General features: G+C 46.1%; 1 protein-coding gene across 2 annotated transcripts in view; it reads right to left on the bottom strand.

Annotated features, from left to right (window-relative positions):
* Positions 1 to 1,551, bottom strand: part of IGFBPL1 (insulin like growth factor binding protein like 1) — a 56,172-nt gene extending 54,621 nt beyond the window's left edge. Inside the window, exon 1 of one of the 2 annotated variants that reach the window (XM_039910900.1) lies at positions 787 to 1,551. In XM_039910900.1, coding sequence (XP_039766834.1) covers positions 787 to 1,267 — 481 coding nt within the window. In that variant the 5' untranslated portion in view covers positions 1,268 to 1,551. The remainder of the gene's footprint in view (positions 1 to 786) is intronic. The other variant, XM_029055745.2, reaches the window with a different exon arrangement.
* Positions 1,552 to 23,272: the final 21,721 nt, after the last annotated feature.

Here is a 23,272-nt window from a genome sequence, read left to right as displayed (position 1 = left end):
CAACGGGCTCGTAGACTAGAAGGGGGAGGCGGACATCAAAGACCAGTAAAGAGGCATTCATGGCACCAATACGAATAAATAGAATCAGATATATATATATATATCAGAACAAGTCAAACAGGCATTAATATGGGTTGGAGGAGCCATATGCACCCCGTTCAAAGAAACCTACAAAATGGAAACTTGACTGGGCAAACAATAGTGACAGTGGAGGTATCTGTTAAGTGCTTCCTCTATGCCAAGCACTGTTCCAAACGCTGGGGGAGATACAATAATAATAATGATGATGGTATTTGTTAAGCGCTTACCACATGTGAAACGGTGTTCTAGGGGCTGGGGAGGATACAAGGTGATCAGGTTGTTCCATTTGGGGCTCACAGTCTTAATCCCCATTTTACAGTTGAGGGACCTGAGGTGCAGAGAAGTTAAGTGACTTGCCCAAAGTAGTGAGGTTGTCCCACGGGGGGTGCTCACAGCCTCAACCCCCATTTTACAAAGGAGGGAAGTGAGGCCCAGAGAAGTGAAGTGACCTACCCCAGGTCACACAGCAGGCAAGCGACTACTCCCAAGCCCGGGCTCTCACGCACACGCCCCCCGAAAAAGTAATTTCACAAAAGACGTGCCCGCTTTACCGCGTTGGAGAACGCTGTGCAGCCCCCCACACACATACACACACATGTTGTCTCCCCGGGGCCGCGAAGATCGTTTGCCCGGGCGTTCCGGCCGTCGGTGGCGAACGCCCCCCGGCCCCGGGGGGGTCTCGACAGCGGGGAGATCCGGACTCACCGAACTTGCATTCTCCGTCATGCACCTTGTGGATCCTGTCCCGGCCCGCCTCCCGGGCGAGCGCGCTGTGCAGGTGCAGGGCGCAGACGCTGCCATAGGAGCGCCCGTCCGAGCCGCACACGGCGCCCTCCTCCTCGCACACGCAGCGGCCGGTGCCCTCCAGCTCTGCGGGCGGCGGCACGGCCGCCCCCGGCCCGGGGCGGGACAGGCCGACGCACACCAGCCGGGGCCCGCAGCGGGCCCGGCGGCCGGCCCGCCCGCCGCAGCGCTCGCCTTCCGCGCCGAGGCAGCGCTCGCAGCAGCCACAGACGTCCCGCACCGTCAGCTCGGCCGCCGGGCAGGGCGCCGGCTCGCACCGGTCCGGGCGGCAGGGGCCGCACGGGACCCCGCCGGCGGCGCCCACCGAGCGGCGGGGCAACAGGCAGAGGGGCAACAGCAGGAGGAGCAAGAGGAGCGGGAGGGAACGGGCCGGGGGTGCCATGGGGAGACGGAGCGGGCCGGCTGGGTTTAAGCGGGCGCGGGCTGCGGCTGGGCGACGGGGGCACCCTTTGGGCGGCTCTTGGCGAGCCGAGCGGGCCCGGCACGGGGCTCCGCCCCTCTACCCTACTCGCTCCATCCTCCCTCGCTCTCCAGTCATCGCTAAAGCTACCCCGTTTGACCCCGATGATGGGATCCGCTAAACGCTTCCTCTGCGCCGAGCACGGTGCCAAGCGCTGATAGATCCCGCCTCTCGCGGACCAGTCCCTTCATAAGTCGCCCAGCCACCCGCCGTCCCCGCGCGACGGCACTTTGGCAAGTCCGCTCGCTCGGTTCTGGGCGGGCAGGCGAAATGGTCAGCTGTGCTAAGCGCCGAGCTTTCTGGAAGCAAAGAGCGGCAGAGAAACGGTACTAGCCGGCTCCCTACTTCACGTGAAGCAGAGAAAGCCCTGAAAGTCCCTTTCTCCTTCCCCGAGTTTATCTCAAATTGGCAACTAATGACAAAAAATAACACTTGGGAAAAACGCCTTATTAAAAACTGCATTGCCCGCACATCGCTGTTAAAGTACAGCTGTTGCAGATAGCCAGAACCAATTGGTGTAATTTCATTAAACCGATCAATTGTCCATAGACTCTTTGGATAGTTAGACTTTTTATAGACAGTCTATAACTTCAGTGTATTGGCGACATGAAGGAAGTTAGTATGGCTATTGATGTTTTTACACTAGGCGTATTCCCAAATTAGTAATGTTTCCAGAGTCGGCTAACGTGATTTAACAGGGCAGGAACTTTGCCGGGACAAGAGGAGGAGGAGGGGCACAAGCTAAAAAAGCCAGAATTAAAGGCTTGGGTTGGAAGGAACAGAGGCTAAGAGATCATCTACCTCAGTCAAGTCAGACACGGTCCCTAACAATCAATTAATCATTTTTATTGAGCACTTCCTGTGTGCAGAGCACTGTGCTAAGTGCTTGGGAGAGACAGAGTCGGTAGACACGTTCCCTGCCCACAGGAAGCTTACAGTGTAGAGGGGAAGACAGATATGAATATAAATTAATAAATTATGGATATGTACATAAGTACTGTGGGGCTGAGGGAGGTGTGAATAAAGGGAACAAATCCAAGTGCAAGGGTGATGCAGAAGGGAGTGGGAGAAGAGGAAATGAGGGTTTAGTCAGGGAAGGCCTCTTTGAGGAGATGTGCTTCAATAAGGCTTTAAAGGTGGGGAGAGTCATCGTTTGTTGGCTAGGAAGAGGGAGGGCATTCCAGGCCAGAGGCAGGACTTGGGCCTGAGGTTGGTGGCCAGATAGACAAGACTGAAGTACAGTGAGTGGTTTGGCATTAGAAGAGCAAAGTGTGCGGGCTGGGTTGACATAGGAGAGCAGGGAGGTGAGGGAGGAGGGGACAAGGTGATTGAGTGTTTTAAAGCCAATGGAAACTGTTTGCTGCAGTGGATGGGTAACCACTAGAGGTTCTTGAGGGGGAAACCGTGGACTGAACATTTTTGTAGAAAAATGATCTGGGTAGCAGAGGGATGTATGGCCTGGAGTGAGGGAAGACAGGAGGCAGGGAGGTCAGCAAGGAGGCTGATAAAGTAATCATGGCAGGCTGGGATAGGTGCATGGATTAACATGGTAGGAGTATGGATGGAGAGGAAAGGGCAGATTTTAGTGATGTTGTGAAGGCTGACTGACAAAATTTAGTGATGGATTGACTATGTGGGTTGAATGGGAGAGATGAATCGAGGATATCACCAAGGTTATGGCCTTGTGAAACAGTAAGGAGGGTGGCATTGTCTACACTGATGAGAAAATCCAGGGGCGGACAGGGTTTGGGTGGGAAGATAAGGAGTTCTGTTTTGGATGTGTTAAGGTGAGGTGTTGGTGGGACACCCAAGTATAGGTGTCCTGATGACAGGAGGAAGTGCAAGAAGGCAGAAGGAAACTGCAGAGGAGAGAGATAAGTGCTGGAGATGTAGATCTGGGAATCATCCACATAGAGATGGTAATTGAAGCCGTGGGAGTGAATGAGTTCTCCAAGGGAGTGGATGTAGATGGAGACCAGAAGGGGAACCAAGACTGAACCTTGAGGAACTCCCACAGTTAGAGGGTGGAAGGAAGAGACGGAGTCTGCAAGAAACTTCACTCCACTGCCAGGATTATCTTTCTACAGAAATGCTCTGCGCATGTCACTCCCCTCCTCAGAAACCTCCAGTGGTTGCCTATCAACCTTCACATGAAGCAAAAACTCCTCACCCTTGGCTTCAAAGCTCTCCATCACCTTGCCCCCTCCTACCTCACCTCCCTTCTCTCCTTCTACAGCCCACCCCATATCCTCCACTCCTCTGCCGCTCACCTCCTCACGGTGCCTCGTTCTCGCCTGTCCTGCTGTCGACCCCTGGTCCACATCCTACCACTGACCTGGAATGCCATCCCTCCTCACATCCACCAAACTAACTCTCTTCCCCTCTTCAAAGCCCTACTGAGAGCTCACCTCCTCCAGGAGGCCTTCCCAGACTGAGCCTTCCCTTTCCCTCCACCCCTCCTCCCCTCCCCATTCCCCCTCCTCACTCCCTCTGCTCTACCCCCTTGCCCTCCCCACAGCACTTGTGTATATTTATATATATTATTTATTACTCTACTTATTTTATTAATGATGTATCCGTATCTAAGATTCTATTTATCTATTTTGATGGTATTGATGCTTTATTTGTTTTGCTGTCTGTCTCCCCCTTTTAGAGTGTGTTGGGCAGGGATTGTCTCCATCTGTTGCTGAATTGTACATTCCAAACACTTAGTACAGTGCTCTGCACATAGTAAGCACTCAAAAAATATGATTGAATGAATGAATGAAGAAACTGGGAATGAGAGGCCAGAGAGAGAGGAGAACCAGGAGAAGACAGGGTCGGTGACACCAACGTTGGATCATATTTCCAGGAGAAGGGGGTAGTTGACAAGTCAAATGCAACTGAGAGATTGAGAAGGATTAGGATGGAATCTACAGATAGCTATAGGTAAATATTTTGGGGTCCCCACCCCTCCAGAAGCTGCAGAAAGCTAAGGACCTAAATTTCTTGATTAAAGGGACAGTTTGAGTGAGGGAGCAAGAAGGTCAGTGACCTGTAGTTTTTAGCAGCATTTAGGAAACTTGTTTTGTTTCTACATTAATATCCACTAGAATGGGGATGTTTTGTTTCCAATTTTGCCGGTGGACTGAATTTTTTCTCAGGAAAACTGTGAACTGGTTTGTGCTTAAAGTGTAGTGGAGAACGTGGGATGAGGAGGAAGGTTCCTAAACGCTTTCACTCTTTGTTCAGCCTTCTGAACATGGACACTCTCCCTCCCCAGTGCTTCAGTTACACTCTTCAAACAGAGTAGGATGTTCCACAAGCCCTGGGGAGGTAGGTGAGGTATAAGCGTCTTGGGGTGTTTGTGTGTGTGTTTATGTGTGTGTTTGCCCAGACAACATGCACGTACTGGAGCTATCAACTCAAGAGTGAAAATACCCAGCTCTCTCACTATATCAGCATCCCTTGAAATACTAGCTAGTCTACTAATATTTTCATAAGAAAATATCCCTTCCACCCCTTCCTTTGTTATCTCCTGTATTCTTCATCACCAACAGCAAAATATTTATTAAATGCCAAATCTGTGCCAGACACTATACTCTTCCATCTTGCTGCTGACCGCTGCCCCACATCCTCCCTCTGACCTGGAACTCCTTCCTCCTTCATTCATTCATTAAATCGCATTTATTGAGCACTTACTGTGTGCAGAGCACTGTACTAAGTGCTTGGAAAGTACCATTTGGCAACAGAGAGAGACAGTCCCTACCCAACACTGCCACTCTCTCCACCTTGAGAGCTTCATTAGCATCACATCTCCTCCAAGAGGCCTTGCCTCGCTAAGCCATCTTTTCCCCTAACCCGTCTCTTTTTTGTGTCGCCTATGCACTTGGATCTGTACCTTTAAGAGCCTGGTATTCACCTCACTCTCGGCCACACAACACTTATGCACATATCCATAATTTTTTATTTATACTAATGTCTGTATCCCCCTCTAGATTGTAAAAAAGAAGAAGAATGTTGGTATTTGTTAAGCGCTTACTATGTGCCAAGCACTGTTCTAAGCACTGGGGTGGATACAAGGTCATCAGGTTGTCCCACGTGGGGCTCACAGTCTTCATCCCCATTTTATAGATGAGGTAACTGAGGCTGAGAGAAGTGAAGTGACTTGCCCAACGTCACACAGCTGACAGTGGCAGAGTCAGGATTAGAACCCATGACCTCTGACTCCCAAGCCCGGGCTCTTTCCACTGAGCCACACTCCTCCTCAATTCTCTGTGGGCAAGGACCAAGTCTACCAATTGTGTTGTACTGTATTCTCCTAAGTGTTTAGTATAGTACTCCACACATGGTAAGTACTCAATAAATATCATTGATTGATTAATGTTTGAACCCTTAGGAATTAATCATGTTTATTGAGTGGGATGAATAATGGGTACAAGTCCAAGTGCAAGGGGGTCACGGAAGGGAGTGGGAGAAGAGGAAATGAAGGCTTAGTCAGGGAAGGTCCCTTGGAGGATAAGTGCTTTTAATAAGGCTTTGAAGGTGGGGAGACCGATCATCTGTCAGATATGAAAGGGGAAGGAATTCCAAGCCAGAGGCAGGATGTGGGCGAGGGGTCAGCAGTGAGGTAGATGGAATCGAGGTATGGTGAGTAGGTTGGCATTACGAGAGCAAAGCAAGCAGGCTGGGTTGTAGTAGGCAGTTGTATAGGTATGATCCTTATCCACGAGGATCATCTACTTCCCCTCAAAGCCCATCTTGCTACCCTAGCCTATATCATCATTCCAGGATACAGCTGGATACCCCCTCCCTCATAATGATTCCTTCCCTCTTCCTCTCAGCTTTTCTTGTCTTTTCTTCCCTTCCTCCTCTGATTTTCCCTTGGTCTTTTTTCCTGCCCTCACTCTCTTCCTTTCCTACATCCTTTCAGGAGTCCAGGCTTCTCCTGCAGCATACACCCCTAGCCCTAGCTCTCTGTCACTTTCTTCCACATATGCCACCAAACGAGGCTGGACCCGACCAGTTGCTTTCTCTGTGGTGAGAGGTCTCCACAGCTGTGTTGCAGAGAATGGTGACCTGTGAAGATCAAGCTTCTGTGGATCTTCAGGGGAAGGAGAACAGGATCGACATTAGCTCCACCATCGCCCATGCTCAAACTCCTGGTAGTCATGTAGAGCCTGGGTTTGTTGATACCTAGAATTAAACAATCAATCCATCATATTTATTGAGCGCTTTCTGTGTGCAGAGTATTGAACTAAGTGCTTGGGGGAGTGCAGAATAACAGCGTTGGTAAACACCTTCTCTGTCCACAAGGAGCTTACACTAAGGAAAAATGCATGACCTTGGGTGACTCGGGAGTAACCCAACAAAGACCACCATCCCGGAGGATAGAACAGAGCCTGGGATCAACCTTAAGGACTGTCATCTGTGCTGGGGGCAGGGAGGCTTTGATCAAACTTTGAGGAGTTCCTCGAGGCTGAGATGGTTGGCCTTCCTAAGGTGCTGTTTGATTTAGGAAGGTACTGGGGACCTCGTTAAGTGTGGACTCCCTGAAAGCCCATTACAGTCCCCTCCTGTCTGTACTAACCATCTCATTCATCCATTCAATCGTATTTATTGAGCATTTACTGTGTGCAGAGCACTGTGCTAAGTGCTTGGAAAGTACAATCTGGCAACAAATAGAGACAATCCCTGCCCACAACAGGCTCACAGTCTAGAAGCGGGGAGACAAGTATCAAAACAAGCAAAGTGTGCGGACTGGGTTGTAGTACAACAGTAGGGACGTGGGGGAGGGGGAATGAAGGTGTTTGAGTGCTTTGAAGATGGCATTCGTTAAGCACAATGGGCCAGACCCTATATTAAACCCTGAGGTGAATACAAACAAATCAGGTTAGACGGTCCCTGTCCCACATGGGGCTCACAGTCTCAATCCTCCTTTTACACACAAGGTAAGAGGCCCAGAGAAGTGAAGTGATTTACTCAAGATCACACAGCAGAGCAGTAACAGAGCTGGAATAAGAACCCAAACTCTATCCACTACATCTAGAGATGTAGAAAGTGAAAGGAAGTTAACTGCAGGGGTGAGATGTAAGAGGGGAGAGGTCAGAAAGATCCTCAATGTGACAATGTTACAACGATTAGATACAGTGAAAGGGAGAGGAAGAAAGAGGAAAGAAAGCATGCAAGTTACTCATCTGCAGGGGTTGGATCTCCTGTCTACTGTCAATGCAGACCTCAGTGGAGGAAGAACTATACACAATTTCACCCAAATGTGTATGCCCCCATCTCCCTGAAAGAGCCCAGAAAGGAAAAGTAAGAGCCTTTGATTATAGCTTCTCTAAGTGAGAGGGTAATATCAGCTCTTTGATCTGTGTCCCCACTTTAGCAGTTCCTACTGTCGATCATCCTATGAGTATGGCTCAGTAAATTTTATTTGAATTGAAGGAGGAGAAAGAGCACAGGGACGAGGCTTAAAAGCAGAATCGATTAATAATTTTTCCTTGCCACACAGCTCCGTTAAACAAATCTTTTATACATCCATTAAGCTTTTGCTTTCATCATTTGACAAGAGCCATAACTTCATGGTGGCAGGGAAGGGGGTGGAGGGGGAGTGATCATCCGCCTTGCATGTGATTCCTAAGGGGAGATAAGGCACTCACATGCTGGCCTGTTTCAGCACACCCTACCCGAACATATCTTGGCTGACCATATATTATTGCTTTCCTAAGTAACATAGATCACAAATATGGTCTTGGCTTATACTGACCAGCTCACTTTAAATGCTCTAAAGCAAAACCTAAGAGGGCATCTGGTTTGGGGACTTGTATCCCGTAACAGCTCTAGTCTGTGCTCAAAAATCAATGTGTGATTAATTAGCATATTATTAGCATGTAATTAGCTTTGGTAATCCTACCAAATAGCTAGTTAATGACGGTGGAGAAGTTCACAGCGACTGCCAAGGCAACCACCAACTGAGTTATCGGGCCACAGCAAAGTATAAGCACTATGCCGCGGTTGCTTTGGCCAAAAATGGATCCTGTACATTTGAGTGTGCTCTGCAATCTGCTGCACACCTTGCCCACTAACTCACTGGTGGCAATTTCTGTGCCAGCAGGAACACTACTGGCAGGGATGAGGGAGTGCGAGTGGCACGCACTAACCAAATTCACTCTAATCAGTTCCACCACGGAGGCTCTCGATCCTGAAGTCTCAGAATTGAGACTCATCCATCACTCTCAATGAGAGATTCCATCATCATTTAGTGTCAGGCTGAAATTAGCTTTTATCCCCCTAGCTAATGAGTCCTACCACCTTGAATTTATATGCTGCCCTCTGCCCAAAGAGCTCAAATCTCTTTGTGTATATTATATTATTCAACCCTAGAACCTAGGGCATATATGAGAAGTAGATTCCCAGACAAAAGTTCTAGTCACTAGAGAATGCTTAAATAATTGGACATTGGGTATTTCTTTATTAGAATGAGCATCTTGCATTGTGTAATTCAAGCCATAAAGAAGTATCGTTGCCATCGCCTGAGGATGACTCTCTCTCCTGAGGCTCAGCCTAATGACAAAAGCACTACATTGTCCTCAGATAAAATAGGTGACAGCTCTACAAAATATTATGGTGATTAATAAATACACATATAAAGTATATACCTATGCAAACACTAAACAAACATTAAATGAGTAAATCCTCTGGGTGTAATTATTATAGAAGATGGATCCATATTCATAACAAGATACCGAAGTACATTAAAAACTGATGCACATTTGTATGCGATCTACACTTTTTTTAAAAATTTACACAGCATACATTATGCATGGGTAATAAACCTTGGCTGGAGTTAAATTATGAAATTCATTTTAAAATATAAAATATTTGTAGTGTAGCATGGAGTCTGAGTGGAAGACATTACCTTGAATATTAAAGGTAATCATCAGTTTTTGTTTAAAAATTCAAAAGAAGGTCAGTCTGATGGATCCTTTTCTTCCCTCATTATGAACTCAGAGCTCTAATTAAAACTAGTGGGTAGTATAGATGTGATTTCTAGGGTAATAGAAATGTCTATGAGCGATGAGCTGAATGCATCCAACAAACAGGCTGGCGCGTTTCAACATCCTTGCTTATTACCCTGCAAACACTATCCCTGCCTACGGAACTCTCTGCCAGTCTGAAAAGAATCCAAGATGTTTTTGCTCTTACCTTCTTTGTTCACTTAGCAAAATCTTGACTTGCTGTGTTTGGAACCCTCAGAGAACAGCTATGTGGAAATACAGCAGGCCAAGAAGGTTACACACCATTTTCTACAGGCAAAAGGAGAATGATCAGAATCTGCTGGGCCACTTCTGCCCGTGAGGGCGTCCTGGGTACCACAAGTGGGGCATTTTCCAGAGGGGAGCCCTTCATTTTTCCTGTTCTTTCAAAGCACTTGTTGTTGACCTACTAGTTGTGGAGGTGGGGGGAACTACAACCCAAACAGTTCCCACGGTGAAGATGGATCCTCCAGAATCTAAAGCTGAGAATAGGGAAGTCTAGTTTCACTTCCCTCGCATCTCTGGATCTCATGCTCTTTTTCATATTTTCCTGCACAGCAGCAGCATGGGTGCTGACAATCTTGTCAGCTTCCCCTACCTCCCCTCTTCTGAGCACACTGAATAATGAGATTAAAAAAAAAAGCAACGTAAGTGGTTGAGGACAACTGCAATCTCTGATCTTAATGTCTTAGCTCTCAGAGAGCCCATTCATGTGGAAGCACTCAAAAGTATTCTAGGTACTTGGAATTTCTCCAATACCTTTCGTTAGATCAGAGGTCTCTCTAGCATCCTTTCTTGAAGAAGACAACGACGACCCGAAGAAAATGAAAGATGATAATTGTGGTATTTGTTTAGCACTTACTATGTTCCAAGTGCTGGAGTAGACAAAATACTACTTGAGCAGATGCAGTCACTGTCCCACCTGGGACTCAGAGTCTAAGGGGGAGGGAGAACAGGAATTTCATCCCCATTTTACAGATGAGGAAATTGAGGCACAAAGAAATTAAGGGGCTTGCCCAAGCCACACAGTAGGCAAGTGGCAGAGCCAAGATTAGAACTCAGGGATCCTGACTTCCAATCCTGTGCTCTTTCCATTAGGCAACACTGCTTCTCTGAAATTTTTGAGCAGCTGATGCTCAAAGAACCAGACAATTTATGGCCCCCACAAGACATGTAACACCATTACATCTTGGGGTGCATGGCACAATATGATGACATTCCCCTCCCCATGTGGCTGCTTTATTGAAACTGCTATTCCTCCCAGCTGGAATGAGATTGTGGAAGGAAAGGAGAGAAGAGGAAGTGAGGTGAGGGGAAAAGAGAAAAGACAGAAGAGGAGAAAGGAAAAAAGAGAAGAAGTAGGGAAAGGAGAGGAAAACAGATGGGAGAGCAGGGAATTGGAGGTAGAGAAGTGTGTGGAAGGGGAAAAGACGGGAGAGAAGGAAAGTGGAGGAGAGGAGTAGCATGAAAGACTAGCACTGGTACCTCAAGTATCCCTGAAGTGGGGGCCCATATATGAGGCCTTCTGGGATCGGTGCCAACCCACCATGCCCAGCAGGGCCCCAAGTGGGCTGCTTCTTGCTGACAGGCTCTCCAGATATATTAAACACTTGGGAGAGTATAATAGAGTTGGAAAGTATGGCTAGGAGGAAGGAGAAATGGCAATGTATATTAGTTGCAATGTACAGAAGGGCTTCAGGTGGTTGTGAGAATACAAGTGGATAACTGTTTCAGAATTGCTAAAGTAGTTTTATGTGTGTGTATGTGCATGTGTGTGTTTGGGGGGTGGTTAAAAATAGCCTAGAGTCTAGGGGAGATAAATTAAGTGAAGATGTGATTTCAGAAAGGCTTTAAAAATGAGTTATGATCTGGCCTCTCCACCTCAGCCAAGCGAATCCCCCAGGAACCTTCCTGCCTTCCCTCCAAGCCACCCAGGGCCCTGTTCTCAACATGTGCTGGGCTGCAGGGATTTTAGCTGCTGCACTGTGCCTTCAGCATCCCCCTATTAGACAGCCAGCCTCACTACCTCCTGGGAACCCTCATCAGTTCTCCTCTGTATCTCTGAGGAACTTCTCAACCCGACATGCTCCCCTACCACCCCAGCGGGACAGAGAAAAGTGACCACAGCCTGGCACTGCCCCCACAAGTAATAATAATAATTTGTGGTCTTAGTTAAGTGCTTAGTATGTACTAAGCGCTGGCCTAGATTCAAGATCATCAGGTCACATATGGGGCTCAGAGTCTAAGTAGGAGGGAGAACAAGTATTGAATCCCCATTTTGCAGACGAGGGAACTGAGGTACGAAGAAGTTAAGTGACTTGTCCCAGCCCACATAGAAGACAAGTGGCAGAGTCTGGATTAGAACCCAGGTCCTCTGATTCCCAGTCCTGTGTTCTTTCCACGAGGCCACACTGCTTCCCATGGAATGTGTCGATCAACTCTGTTATATTGTACTTTCGGTAAGACTGTGGCGGGGGCTGCTGGATTGCTCACTGTGGACATTGAGTCTTGAGCAGCCTGAAATTCTGCTTCTCAAGACCCCCAGTACCCTACTGATCTTTGTTTTTATTTTGTGCATTTACAGTGTGTATTGGTTTAGTATTTTATTATCTCATTGCTCCTTATGTGTCTGTTGCCTATCTCCCTGCTAGCTATTTTGTTAATGAGATGTACATCACCTTGATTCTATTTATTGCTATTATTTTAATGAGATGTACATCCCCTTGATTCTATTTATTGCTATTGTTTTTGTCTGTCTACCCTGATTAGACTGTAAGCCCGTTAATGGGCAGGGACTGTCTCTATCTGTTGCCAATTTGTACGTTCCAAGCGCTTAGTACAGTGCTTTGCACATAGTAAGCGCTCAATAAATACTATTGAATGAATGAATATTCTTAGACAGCCGGGGATTATGTCTTGATCCCACCTGTGTATTCTTTCCCAGTGTTTAGCAGTGTTCTGCACTCAGTAAGTGCTTAATTAACACAACTACTACAACTGGTGGATTTGAAGGGGGAGGGAGGTTAAAATGACATACCAGAAGCAATAACTAAAGCAGTAATAGAGTTGTTCTTTGGTTCAAAGATGATACTGCCAATAGGAAGTGTCTTTGAGAAAGAGTCTTCCACACTTCCACACTGTGACCATGAAAATGCCTTGGCATGCCCTTTCCCTACCCTGAAGCCCCTGCATCACACAGTGCAGCAGAACCATGGACCAATGCATGACAATGGCAGCGGACAGAACATTTTGCAGAAATCATCTTGTTTTACTGGGCCCAAACTCTGCACAGCCCATCAGAGGGAGAAGTAAGTAGAACACTAAGGAGAAGCCTTAGAAAAAGACCACAACTGTCATCAGCAGGACCGACAATCTGAGTGCCCAGGGTGGAAAGGATTGTAGATTTCTCTCTGAGCTTCTTAATCCATATTCGGGTAAATGCAAAAAAAAACAGTAATATGTCTTGGAGGGTCTCTGGAATTAAAATTGATCAATCGATTATATTCATTGAGCATTTACTGTGTGCAGAGCCCTGTACTAAACACTTGGGAAAGTACAATACAATAGAGCTGGTAGATACAATCCCTGTCCACAAGGAGATCACAGTCTAGTGTGCCACCCATGCTTACCCTCTCCCCTAAGCTGATCAAAGCTCATTTGGGAAACAGACCAGGGGTCCTGACCCTCAATAAGAAAGGAACAAGTCCGTCCTGTCTCGAGATGAACAGGCCAAATGCCTTGATAAGACAGGCATCTGAGCAGGATGTTCGGGGGGGGGGAAGGGTATGTGCATGAAAATGTGTGTTCTCCTCCTCTTTTGTGCCTAGGCCTGCAATCTTCTCAAGGACAGAAAAGCACCAACCAGACAGCCAAGCACCCTAAGGCTGTAATGGCAGAGCTCTGCCCTTTTGAAATCAGTGACAGGGTTAAAAAGGCCAGATTAGAAATAGCTTGGTATAGTTTGTCCCCAGTGGCCAACTGGTCTGGACCCACACATCTGCTGGGTGTGATGAGGACATTCACACTGTGACTCTCAGGGTCACTGAACGGGAGCCCACTGGAGTTGGACCTCAGAGCACATAAGTGTCCACTTACCCATTAGGCAAGTGAGCAATTATGCCAGTGAAACTAAGCTGGGTAACAATTAGAGGGCCTAGGCTTGAATAAAGCCGTTGTTAGTGACTAGGGTGTCTGTGTGGTTTTATCAACCCTCTTCCCTCCTGAATCAAAGGAACATCACCCTGGGCTATAATCTCCCCTCCTGGCCACAGTGGAGAGGAGTCTCTAGAACTGATATCTAGAAATCTAATAAATAATAAAATGAAATCATTATCTTGGATGAAACAGCCCATAGATTCTTTCATTCATTCATTCAATCATATTTATTGAGCACTTGAGTGCTATGTGCAAAGCACTGTACTAAGCACTTGGGAGAGTACAATATAACAACAGATGCAGTCCCTGCACACAATGAGCTCACAGTCTAGGGGGAAACAGATTTATTATAAATAAATAAATAAATAAATAACAGATATGTGCTGTGGGGATGGGAGGAAGTATGAATGAAGGAAGCAAGTTAGGGTGACACAGAAGGGAGTGGGAGAAGTTTCCCAGTTTCCCCCTCTAGACTGTGTGCTCACTGTAGGCAGGAATATGTCTATTTGATGTTGTACTTTCCCACACACTTAGTACAGTGCTTTGCACACAGTAAGCACTCAATAAATACAATTGAACGAGGACAGGAGGGTTTAGTCAGGAAAGGCTTCTTGGAGGAGATGTGCCTTCAATAAGGCTTTGAAATGGGGGAGAGCTGTCTGTCTGATGTGAGGAAGAAGGGTGCTCCAGGCCAGAGGTAGGATGTGGGTGAGAAGTCAGCGGCGAGGTAGATGAGATCAAGGTACAGTGAGAAGGTTAGCATTACTATTATTAATAATAGTAATAATATCTGTTAAGTGCTTATTATGTACTAAGCACTGGGGTAGATAAGATAATCAGGTTGGACAGAGTCCTTGTCGCATATGGGGCTCACAGTTTAAGCAGGAAGAAGAACAGATATTGAATCCCCATTCTATAAATGAGGAAACTGAGGTGTCTCATTCCCATCCTGCCTTGCGCCATCTCGGTGGGAATATCATTCAATAGTATTTATTGAGCGCTTACTATGTGCAGAGCACTGTACTAAGCGCTTGGAATGAACAAATCGGTAACAGATACAGTCCCTGCCCTATGACGGGCTTACAGTCTAATCGCAGTAGGTCTCCAAAAAGCACTGAACTTTAGGAAGTCTAAGTGAGTCCCTCCAGACCAATGTTCACCCCTTCCTGCCCTCCTTTGAGAAGGGGTCCAACCGATAATCTTCTGGGGCTATTTGTAGTGGAATACTGGGATGTGGGGCTTCAGCAGAATGCTTTGGAACTATCCTGACACTGGAGAGGCTCCCCTAATGGTAATATACTGCTCCTTTGGTCCAATGGTTGAAGGCCCTGGCTAAGTTCTTCAGTTCATAAAGAAATGTATTTTGTCACACTTCCCCCTGAATTATTATTGTTAGCAATAATAATTAAGAATAATAATGATATATTTGCTAGGTTCTCACTATGGGCCAAGCACTGTTTTAAGTACTGGGGTAGATACAAGATAATAAGGTGAGACACAGTCCCTGTCCCACATGGGCCTCACAGTGTAAAGGGAAGGGAGAATGGGTATTTCATCCCCATTTTACAGATGAAGAAACTGAGGCATAGGGAAGTTAGATGACTTGCCCAAGGCCACACAACGGGCAAAGGCAGAGCGGGGATTAGAACTCAGGTCCTCTGGCTCCTAGGCGTGCTCTTTTCACAATATAGTAGTGGTAAGGGAACTAAATGGGAAGCTCTGGTAGCCTAGCTAGGGTGGGAGAAATAGGCAGCTGCCCCCTTACACCTCTTTTCTGACTAAAAAGGCACAAGCCCACTTTGGAATTTGCAAACTTTTGGTTATAAGGAATTAGGTTTAAAAGTCCAAAAACCCTGCCCTACAGACTCGACCTTCCATTCTATGACTCTACGGCTGGCATATTCATTCATTCACTCAATTCATTCAATCGTATTTATTGTTTACTGTGTGTAGAGGACTGTACATACGTACATGGCATACAGGTTGTTGGGCAAACTGATAATTCCATCTAACCTGGAAAAGATCTGAGCGTTGTCCTGAAAAGTTTCTGTGCTTTGCAGATCTAGGTACAATCTTTCTTTATCCTCTGATTGGTTCTGGTAGACAGGAACTGAATGATCGGAAGATCTGCCAATCTTTCGACACAGTGAAATCATAGTGGGACAGAGAGAGAGAGAGGATACTTCTAAAATAATCAAACTCAGTATCTGTCCCCATCCCCACTGCCCAGTCACTACTGCCTCCACTGGCCCTCTAGGGGACAGAGCCGAGATGGAAGGGGGCAGAAAGGCTGCTTCAAGAGAGGTAAAATCCAGGCCATGACAGTGTCCCACCTCTTTCTTGCCCCGCTCCACCCCCATGTCATAGACTCACAGTTTAAATTACTTTAACAATGGATGAGATAGTGATGCAGCAGTTCATCAATTCATCTTGGAGGATTTTGCCTGTTTATTCAAAATAAGGATAATACTTTGTGGCACCCACATCTACAGAAGCTGGATGCTTTCCCTGCCTAGCCCAGAAGGGTGTGCCGAACTCCAGCTAGCCAATTTTCTTGTTTTCTTTTATGGCCCACACCCACCTGGCCCAGTTTCCTCACCTGTAAAATGGGAATTTAATTATTTTTTTAATGGTATTTGTTAAATGCTTACTACATGCCAGACACTGTACTAAGTGTTGGGGTAAATACAAGTTAATCAGGTTGGACACAATCTGTGTTCCACATGGGGCTCACAGTCTTAAGTCCCCTTTTTACAGATGAGGTAACTGAAGCACAGACAAGTAAAGTGACTTGCCCAAGGTTACACAGCAGACAGGTGACGGAGCCATGCTGCTTCTACCTGTTAATTAATTAATGTTGATATTTGTTAAGCATTTACTATGTGCAGAGCACTGTTCTAAGCACTGGGGTAGATACAGGGTAATCAGGTTGTCCCTCGTGAGACTCACAGTCTTAATCCCCATTTTACAGATGAGGTAACTGAGGCACAGAGAAGTTAAGTGACTTGCCCACAGTCACACAGCTGACAAGTGGCAGAGAGGGATTCGAACTCATGACCTCTGACTCCCAAACCCATGCTCTTTCCTCTGAGCCACGCTGCTGTTCTTCCTCCCACTTAGACTGTGAGCCCCATGTGGGGCAGGGACTGTATCCGTCCTGATTATCTTATATCTACCCCCAGGGCTTAGTGATGCAGCAGCTCATCAATTGATACAGAGTAAGCACTTAACAAATACCACAATTATTCTTTATTATTAGGCCCACACTTCTAAAGAAGTGTGATGGAAGGGGGGAAGTGAGGTGGAAGGGGGGACAAGGTCGATTAGCTCAGCCATCTTCTCCCAAGCTGAGGATACAGGGCAGGATAAGGAGGGCAGAAGCGTGCAATTCATGAAACTTATTCCAAGAGAAAATATGCCTAATTACAACTCTGAGTAGGGTTGGTATGGTATGTTGAAAAAAGTGAAGCAAATATAATTATAATATCTCTCCTCCCTGAAAAGATTTCCAATCTCTACAGCCACTTCACTTAACCTGGGACACTATGCCTCACTCAGATACCCCTCCATCAGTCTTGTACCACCAATCTCCAGATAACATGATCTCCTCCACATTATAATAGTAATAATAACAATGGCATTTGTTAAGCACTTACTATGTGCAAGGCACTGGTCTAAGCGCTGGGTGGGATACAAGGTGATCAGGTTGTCCCATGTGGGGCTCACAGTCTTAATCCCCATTTTACAGATGAGGTCACTGAGGCGCAGAAGAGTTACGTGACTTGCCCAAAGTCACACAGCTGACCAGCAGCAGAGTTAGGATTAGAATCCATGACCTCTGACTCCCAAGCCTGGGCTCTTTTCCACTGAGCCTCACTTCTTCCCTGCTTTCTCCACTCATGTGTCACAACATGGAGTGCTGGTCATAGAAAACCAGGTAGATGGACTTCAGCTTCATCAAAGTCATCCTCACCTACTATAACTCTGCCCTCTATTCCACTCAGCACTATTAACTCTCTTTAAAACAAAATGGTATTCGTTTAGCACTTACTATTTGCCAGGCACCCTGATAAACCCTAGGGAAGATACAAGCTAATCAGGTTGGACACGGTCCATGTCCCAAGCGGGGCTCACAGAAAGAAGTTAAGAGAAACAGTGTGGCCTAATGGATAGAGCTTGGTCTGGGAGTCAGAAGGACCTGGGTTCTAGTCCCACTTCTCATTACTCCCAGGCCTATGCTTTTTCCATTATACAACATTGCTTCTCTTTTGTCATCACCTCCCAAGCTCATTGTACCTATCATATATTCTGGACTTTTTAACTCCCTCCTGAAGCTCTTAGTGTTTCTACCTCCTACCTCTCTTGCCTCTGATAACCTAGGCAACTATTTTCTTGACAAACTTCAAACTAGCAGGCGGGAATGCCCCAAAGTCTCCCCATCATCTTACCAGCTCCCTCTTACCTCAACATCCACTCTTGCATCCTTCAAGAGGAAATCTCCTGACTTCTTTCAAAATCTACCCTTTTCCACTTCTGTCTCTGATCCCATCCCTTCACACCTTATAAAAACACTTGTGCCCACTCTTTTTTCCTCCTTGACCATCACCTTCAGATGCATATTCTCAGATGTCTCGTTTTCCTCTGCCTTCAAATATGCCCACATCACCCCTTGTCTAAAATAACCCTCTTTTGGCTCCACTGCACCATCCAACTATAGCCCCATCTTCCTCCTAATATTCCTGCCCAAACTCCTCAAACAAGGTTTATACATCTACTTTCTCCATTCCTCTTATCCAAGTACTTTCTTGACTCACTAAAATCCAGTTTCTGTTCCCTCTATTCCACTGTCAGCTCTCTCCAAGTTTCCTAATGAATCCATTTTGTTCTAATCTTCCTCAACCTTGCAACCACCTTCAACACTGTGGATCATCCCCTTCTTCTGAAAACATTATCTCACCACATTTCTTTCTGATGATTCTAATAATTATTATTATGGTATCTGTTAGGCACTTACTCTGTGTCAGGTACCGTTCTGAGCACTGGAGTCGTTACAAGTTAATCAGGTAAGACACAATCCCTGTCCCATATGGGCTCAGCATCTAAGTAGGAGGAAGAACACCTCTAAGTAGGAAGAATGTTATTAAATCACCATTTTACAGGTGAGGAAACTGAGGCACAGAGAAGTTAAGCGACTTGCCTAAGGTCACACAACAGGCAACTGGAAGAGCCGGAATAGAATCCAGGTCATCTTGCTCCCAGTCTTGTGCTCCTTTCACTAGGCCATGCTGCTCCTCAATTTTCTTCTGGTTCTTCCCTTACTTCTTTCAAACCTTCTCAGTCTCTTTCACTGGCTCTTCTCTCTCACTCCCTAACTTTATCTGTCCCGCAAGTCTCAGTTTGGGATCCCCTTCTATTCTCAATTTACATTCACTCCCTGGGGCAGCTCATGCACTCCCGCAGCTTCAACTATCATATCCCCATGGTTGACTTCCAAATCTACCTCACTAACCCCAATCATCTCTCCTTCTCTTTAGTCTTGCATTTCTTCCTGCCTCCAGAATATTTCTACATGGATATCTAGCTGACATATAAAGCTTAATACTTCTCAAACTGAACTCACCTTCCCTCCCAAAACCTCTCCTCCACCTAATTTTATATCATTTTTAACTGCTCCATCATCCTCAGTGTCTCTCAATCCCACAAATTTTAGCATTATCTTTGACTCCTCCCTCTATTTCAACCCCCATATCCAGTCAGCTGCAAAATCCTGTCAGTTCTTCCTCCAAAACATTTTTAGGCTGTGCCCCTTCTTCTCCAGCCCAACGGACCCCATGCTGGTCCAATCAATCAATCAACAGGATTTATTGAGCACTTACCATGTGCAGAGCACTGTACTAAGCACTTGGGAGAATACAATATAGCAGAGTTAGCAGGCATATTCCCTGTCCACAATGAGCTTACAGTCTAGAGAGGGAGGCAGACATTAATAAAAATAATCTAAAATCTATAATTCAAAGATATGTACATAATTGATGTGGGCCTGAGAGTGGAGTGAATATCGAATGCCCAAAGGTTACAGATCCAGTGGTCCAGACATTTGTAATATCCTGCCTTGACTACTGTATCAGCCTCCTCACTGACCTCCTTACCTCCAGCCTCTCCCCAATCCAGTCCACATTTTACTCTCCTGCCCAGATCATTTTTCTAAAAAAAACAACATTTAGTCTATGTTTCTCCACTCCTTAAAAAACTCCAATGGTTGTCCATCCACCTCCGCATCATAGAAAAACTCCTTACCATTGGCTTTAAGGCACTCAATCACTCTCCCTCTCCTACCTTGCCATGCTCCTCTCCTATGACATCCCATCCTGCACATTTGGCTCCTATAGCACTAATATACTTACTGTGCCTTTACCATTTTTCTCTCACCACTGATATCTTGCTCACTTCCTCCCTCCTGCCTGGCACTCCTTCCCCCTTCATATCCTCTGCCCATTCATTCATTCATTCATTCATTCATTCATTCATTCACATTTGTTGAGCGATTACTGTGCCTTCCTTCACTCATTTATCTTGTATCTACCCCAGTGTTTAGTACAGTGCTTGGCATGTAGTAAGTGCTTAACAAATACCACAACAATTATTATATTAAGCCCTATTAAAATCATTTCCTCCAGGAAGTTTTCTCCAGGAAGGAATCATTTCCTCCAGGAAGGAAGCTCTGCTCCTCTGCCACCCACCTCCTCACCGTCCCTCAGTCTCACCTATCCCGCCGTCGATCCCTGGGTCACGTCCTCCCGCGGTCCTGGAATGCCCTCCCTCCTCACCTCCGCCAAACTAATTCTCTTCCCCTCTTCAAATCCCTCCTTAAAGCTCACCTCCTCCAAGAGGCCTTCCCCGACTAAGCTCCCCCCTTTTCCCTCTGCTCCCTCTACCCCCCCTTCACCTCTCCACAGCTAAACCCTCTTCTCCCCACCTCCTTCTGCTCCTCCTCCTCTCCCGTCCCATCCCCTCAGCAGTGTACTCGTCCGCTCAACTGTATATATCTTCATCACCCTATTTATTTTGTTTAATGAGACGTACATCACCCTGATTCTATTTATTTACTATTGTTTTAATGAGATGTTCTTCCCCTTGACTCTATTTATTGCCATTGTTCTTGTCTGTCTGTCTCCCCCGATTAGACTGTAAGCCCATCAAAGGGCAGGGACCGTCTCTATCTGTTGCCGATTTGTACATTCCAAGCGCTTAGTACAGTGCTCTGTACATAGTAAGCACTCAATAAATACTATTGAATGAATGAAGTTTACCCTGACTAACGTCTCATTTCCCTACCCCATTCTTCCTCCCTTCTGCATAGTCTATGTACTTTAGTCAAAACTCCCTAACCACTTTGTTGCTTTACCCCAGTCCCACAGAACTTATTCACATATCCTTATACTCTGTTGCTTCCCCTATCTGCAATGTATTTTAATGCCTGAAACCCCCATTAAATTATTAGCTCCTTAAGAGCAGGGATCCTGTCTATAAACTCCATTGTACTCTCCAAGTGCTTAGTACAGTGTTCTGCACAAAGTAAGGGCTCAATAAATACCACTGACGGAATGCTTGACTGATATTCATTTGTCTCAGGCTAATGTATTCACTGTGCCTCATCTCTCATCTCTTCCCCCAACACTTGCTCATACGCCCAACTCCCACCTGGAACTTGCTTCCCTTTCATATCCACCAGATCACAGATCTCCCTATCTTCAATGCCCTGCTGAAAAACATATCTCTTACAGGAGGGTTTACTCTACGAACCTCTAATCACCCCACTTTACTTTCCCCAGCTGCCATTTCAGCCCTCCCATGCCACCTAAGAATTTTTAAGTACTCAACCCCTGTGACACTTATGTAGGCTACTTATATACTCTGTTGCTTCCTCCTATCTGTAATTTATTCAAGTATATGCCTCCCCCACTGTAAACTTCAGGACAGAGATCATGTCCTGTACTCTCCTAAGCACTTGTGCAGAACTCTGCACAGAGTAGGTGGTTGTTCAGTCAATCAGCAGAATGAATTAGTGCCTAATTCATTTATTCAATAGTATTTATTGATTACTTACTGTGTGCAGAATACTGTACTAAGTGCTTGGGAGAGTACAATACAAAAATAAACAGACACATTCCCTGTCCAAAACTAGCTTACAGTCTTGAGGGGTGGAGACAGATATTAATATAAAAAAATAAATTATAGCTATGTACATGAGTGCTGAAGGTCTGGGAGGGGGCGAAGAACAGAGGGAGCAAGTTAGGGTGATCCAGAAGGGAGTGGGAGAATAGGAAATTTGGGAGGCTTAGTCAGGGAAGTCATTCTCCTCCCTCTAGACTGCGAGCTCATTCTAGTCAGGGATTATCTCTCTCTATTGCTGAATTGTACTTTCCCAAGCGTTCAGTACAGTGTCCTGCACACAGTAAGCACCCAATAAATATGATTGAATGAATGAATGGAAGGCCTCCTGAAGGAGATGTGCCTTCAATAAGGCTCAGAAAGTGGGGAGAGTAACTGTCTGTTGGATTTGAGGAGGGAAGGAGTTTCAGGCCAGAGGCAGGATGTGGGCGAGGGGTCAGCGGTTAGATAGGCGAGATTGAGGCACAGTGAGAAGGTTAGCATTAAAGGAACAAAGTGTGCAGGCTGGGTTGTAGTAGGAAAGTAACGAGCTGAGGTAAGAGGGACCAAGGTGATGGAGTGTTTCAAAGCCAATGGTGAGGAGTTTTTGTTTGATGTGGTGGTGGATAGGCAACCACTAAATTTTTTTGAGGAGTGGGGACCATGTACTGAATGTTTTTGTAGAAAAATGATCCAGGCCAGCAGAGTGAAGTATGGACTGGAGTGGGGAGAGAGGAGGCTGGGAGGTCAACAAGGAGGCTGATACAGTAATCAAGGCGGGATAAGATAAGTGATTGGATTAACATAATAGCAGTTTGGATGGAAGCAGCAGTGAGAAGCAGCGTGGCTCACTGGAAAGAGCACTGATACAGTAATCAAGGCGGGATAAGATAAGTGATTGGATTAACATAATAGCAGTTTGGATGGAAGCAGCAGTGAGAAGCAGCGTGGCTCACTGGAAAGAGCACGGGCTTTGGAGTCAGAGGTCATGGGTTCGAACCCCGGCTCTACCACTTGTCAGCTGTGTGACTTTGGGCAAGTCACTTAACTTCTCGGTGCCTCAGTTACCTCATCTGTAAAATGGGGATTAAGACTGTGAGCCCCACGTGGGACAACCTGATTCCCCTGTGTCTACCCCAGCGCTTAGAACAGTGCTCGGCACATAGTAAGCGCTTAACAAATACCAACATTATTATTATTATTATTGTGGAAGGGAAAGGGCAGATTTTAGTGATGTGAAGGTCATACTGACAGGATATACGAATGGATTGAATATGTGGGTTGAATGAGAGAGAGGAGTCAAGGATAACACTGTTTACAGACTTTTAGTTCAAGAAGGATGGTGGTGCCATCTGTAGTGAAGGGGACAGAGTTTAGGTGGGAAGAAAAGGAGTTCTGTTTTGGACCTGTTAAGCTTAAGGTGATGGGAGGACCTCCAAGTAGAGATGTCTTGAAGGCAAGAAGAAATATGAGACTGCGGGGGAGCGAGGGGGAGGGAAGAAATAATGGCTGGAGATGTAGATTTGTGCAACATCTTCAAAGAGGTGGTAGTTGAAGCTATGGGAGTGAATGAGTTCTCCAAGGGAGTGGGGGTAGATAGAGA

Source organism: Ornithorhynchus anatinus, chromosome X5, assembly GCF_004115215.2.
Source record: "Ornithorhynchus anatinus isolate Pmale09 chromosome X5, mOrnAna1.pri.v4, whole genome shotgun sequence".
In the NCBI taxonomy this organism is placed as follows: domain Eukaryota; kingdom Metazoa; phylum Chordata; class Mammalia; order Monotremata; family Ornithorhynchidae; genus Ornithorhynchus; species Ornithorhynchus anatinus.
The sequence above is the reverse complement of the archived record's forward strand: the minus strand, read 5'-3'. Positions and strand labels throughout refer to the sequence as shown.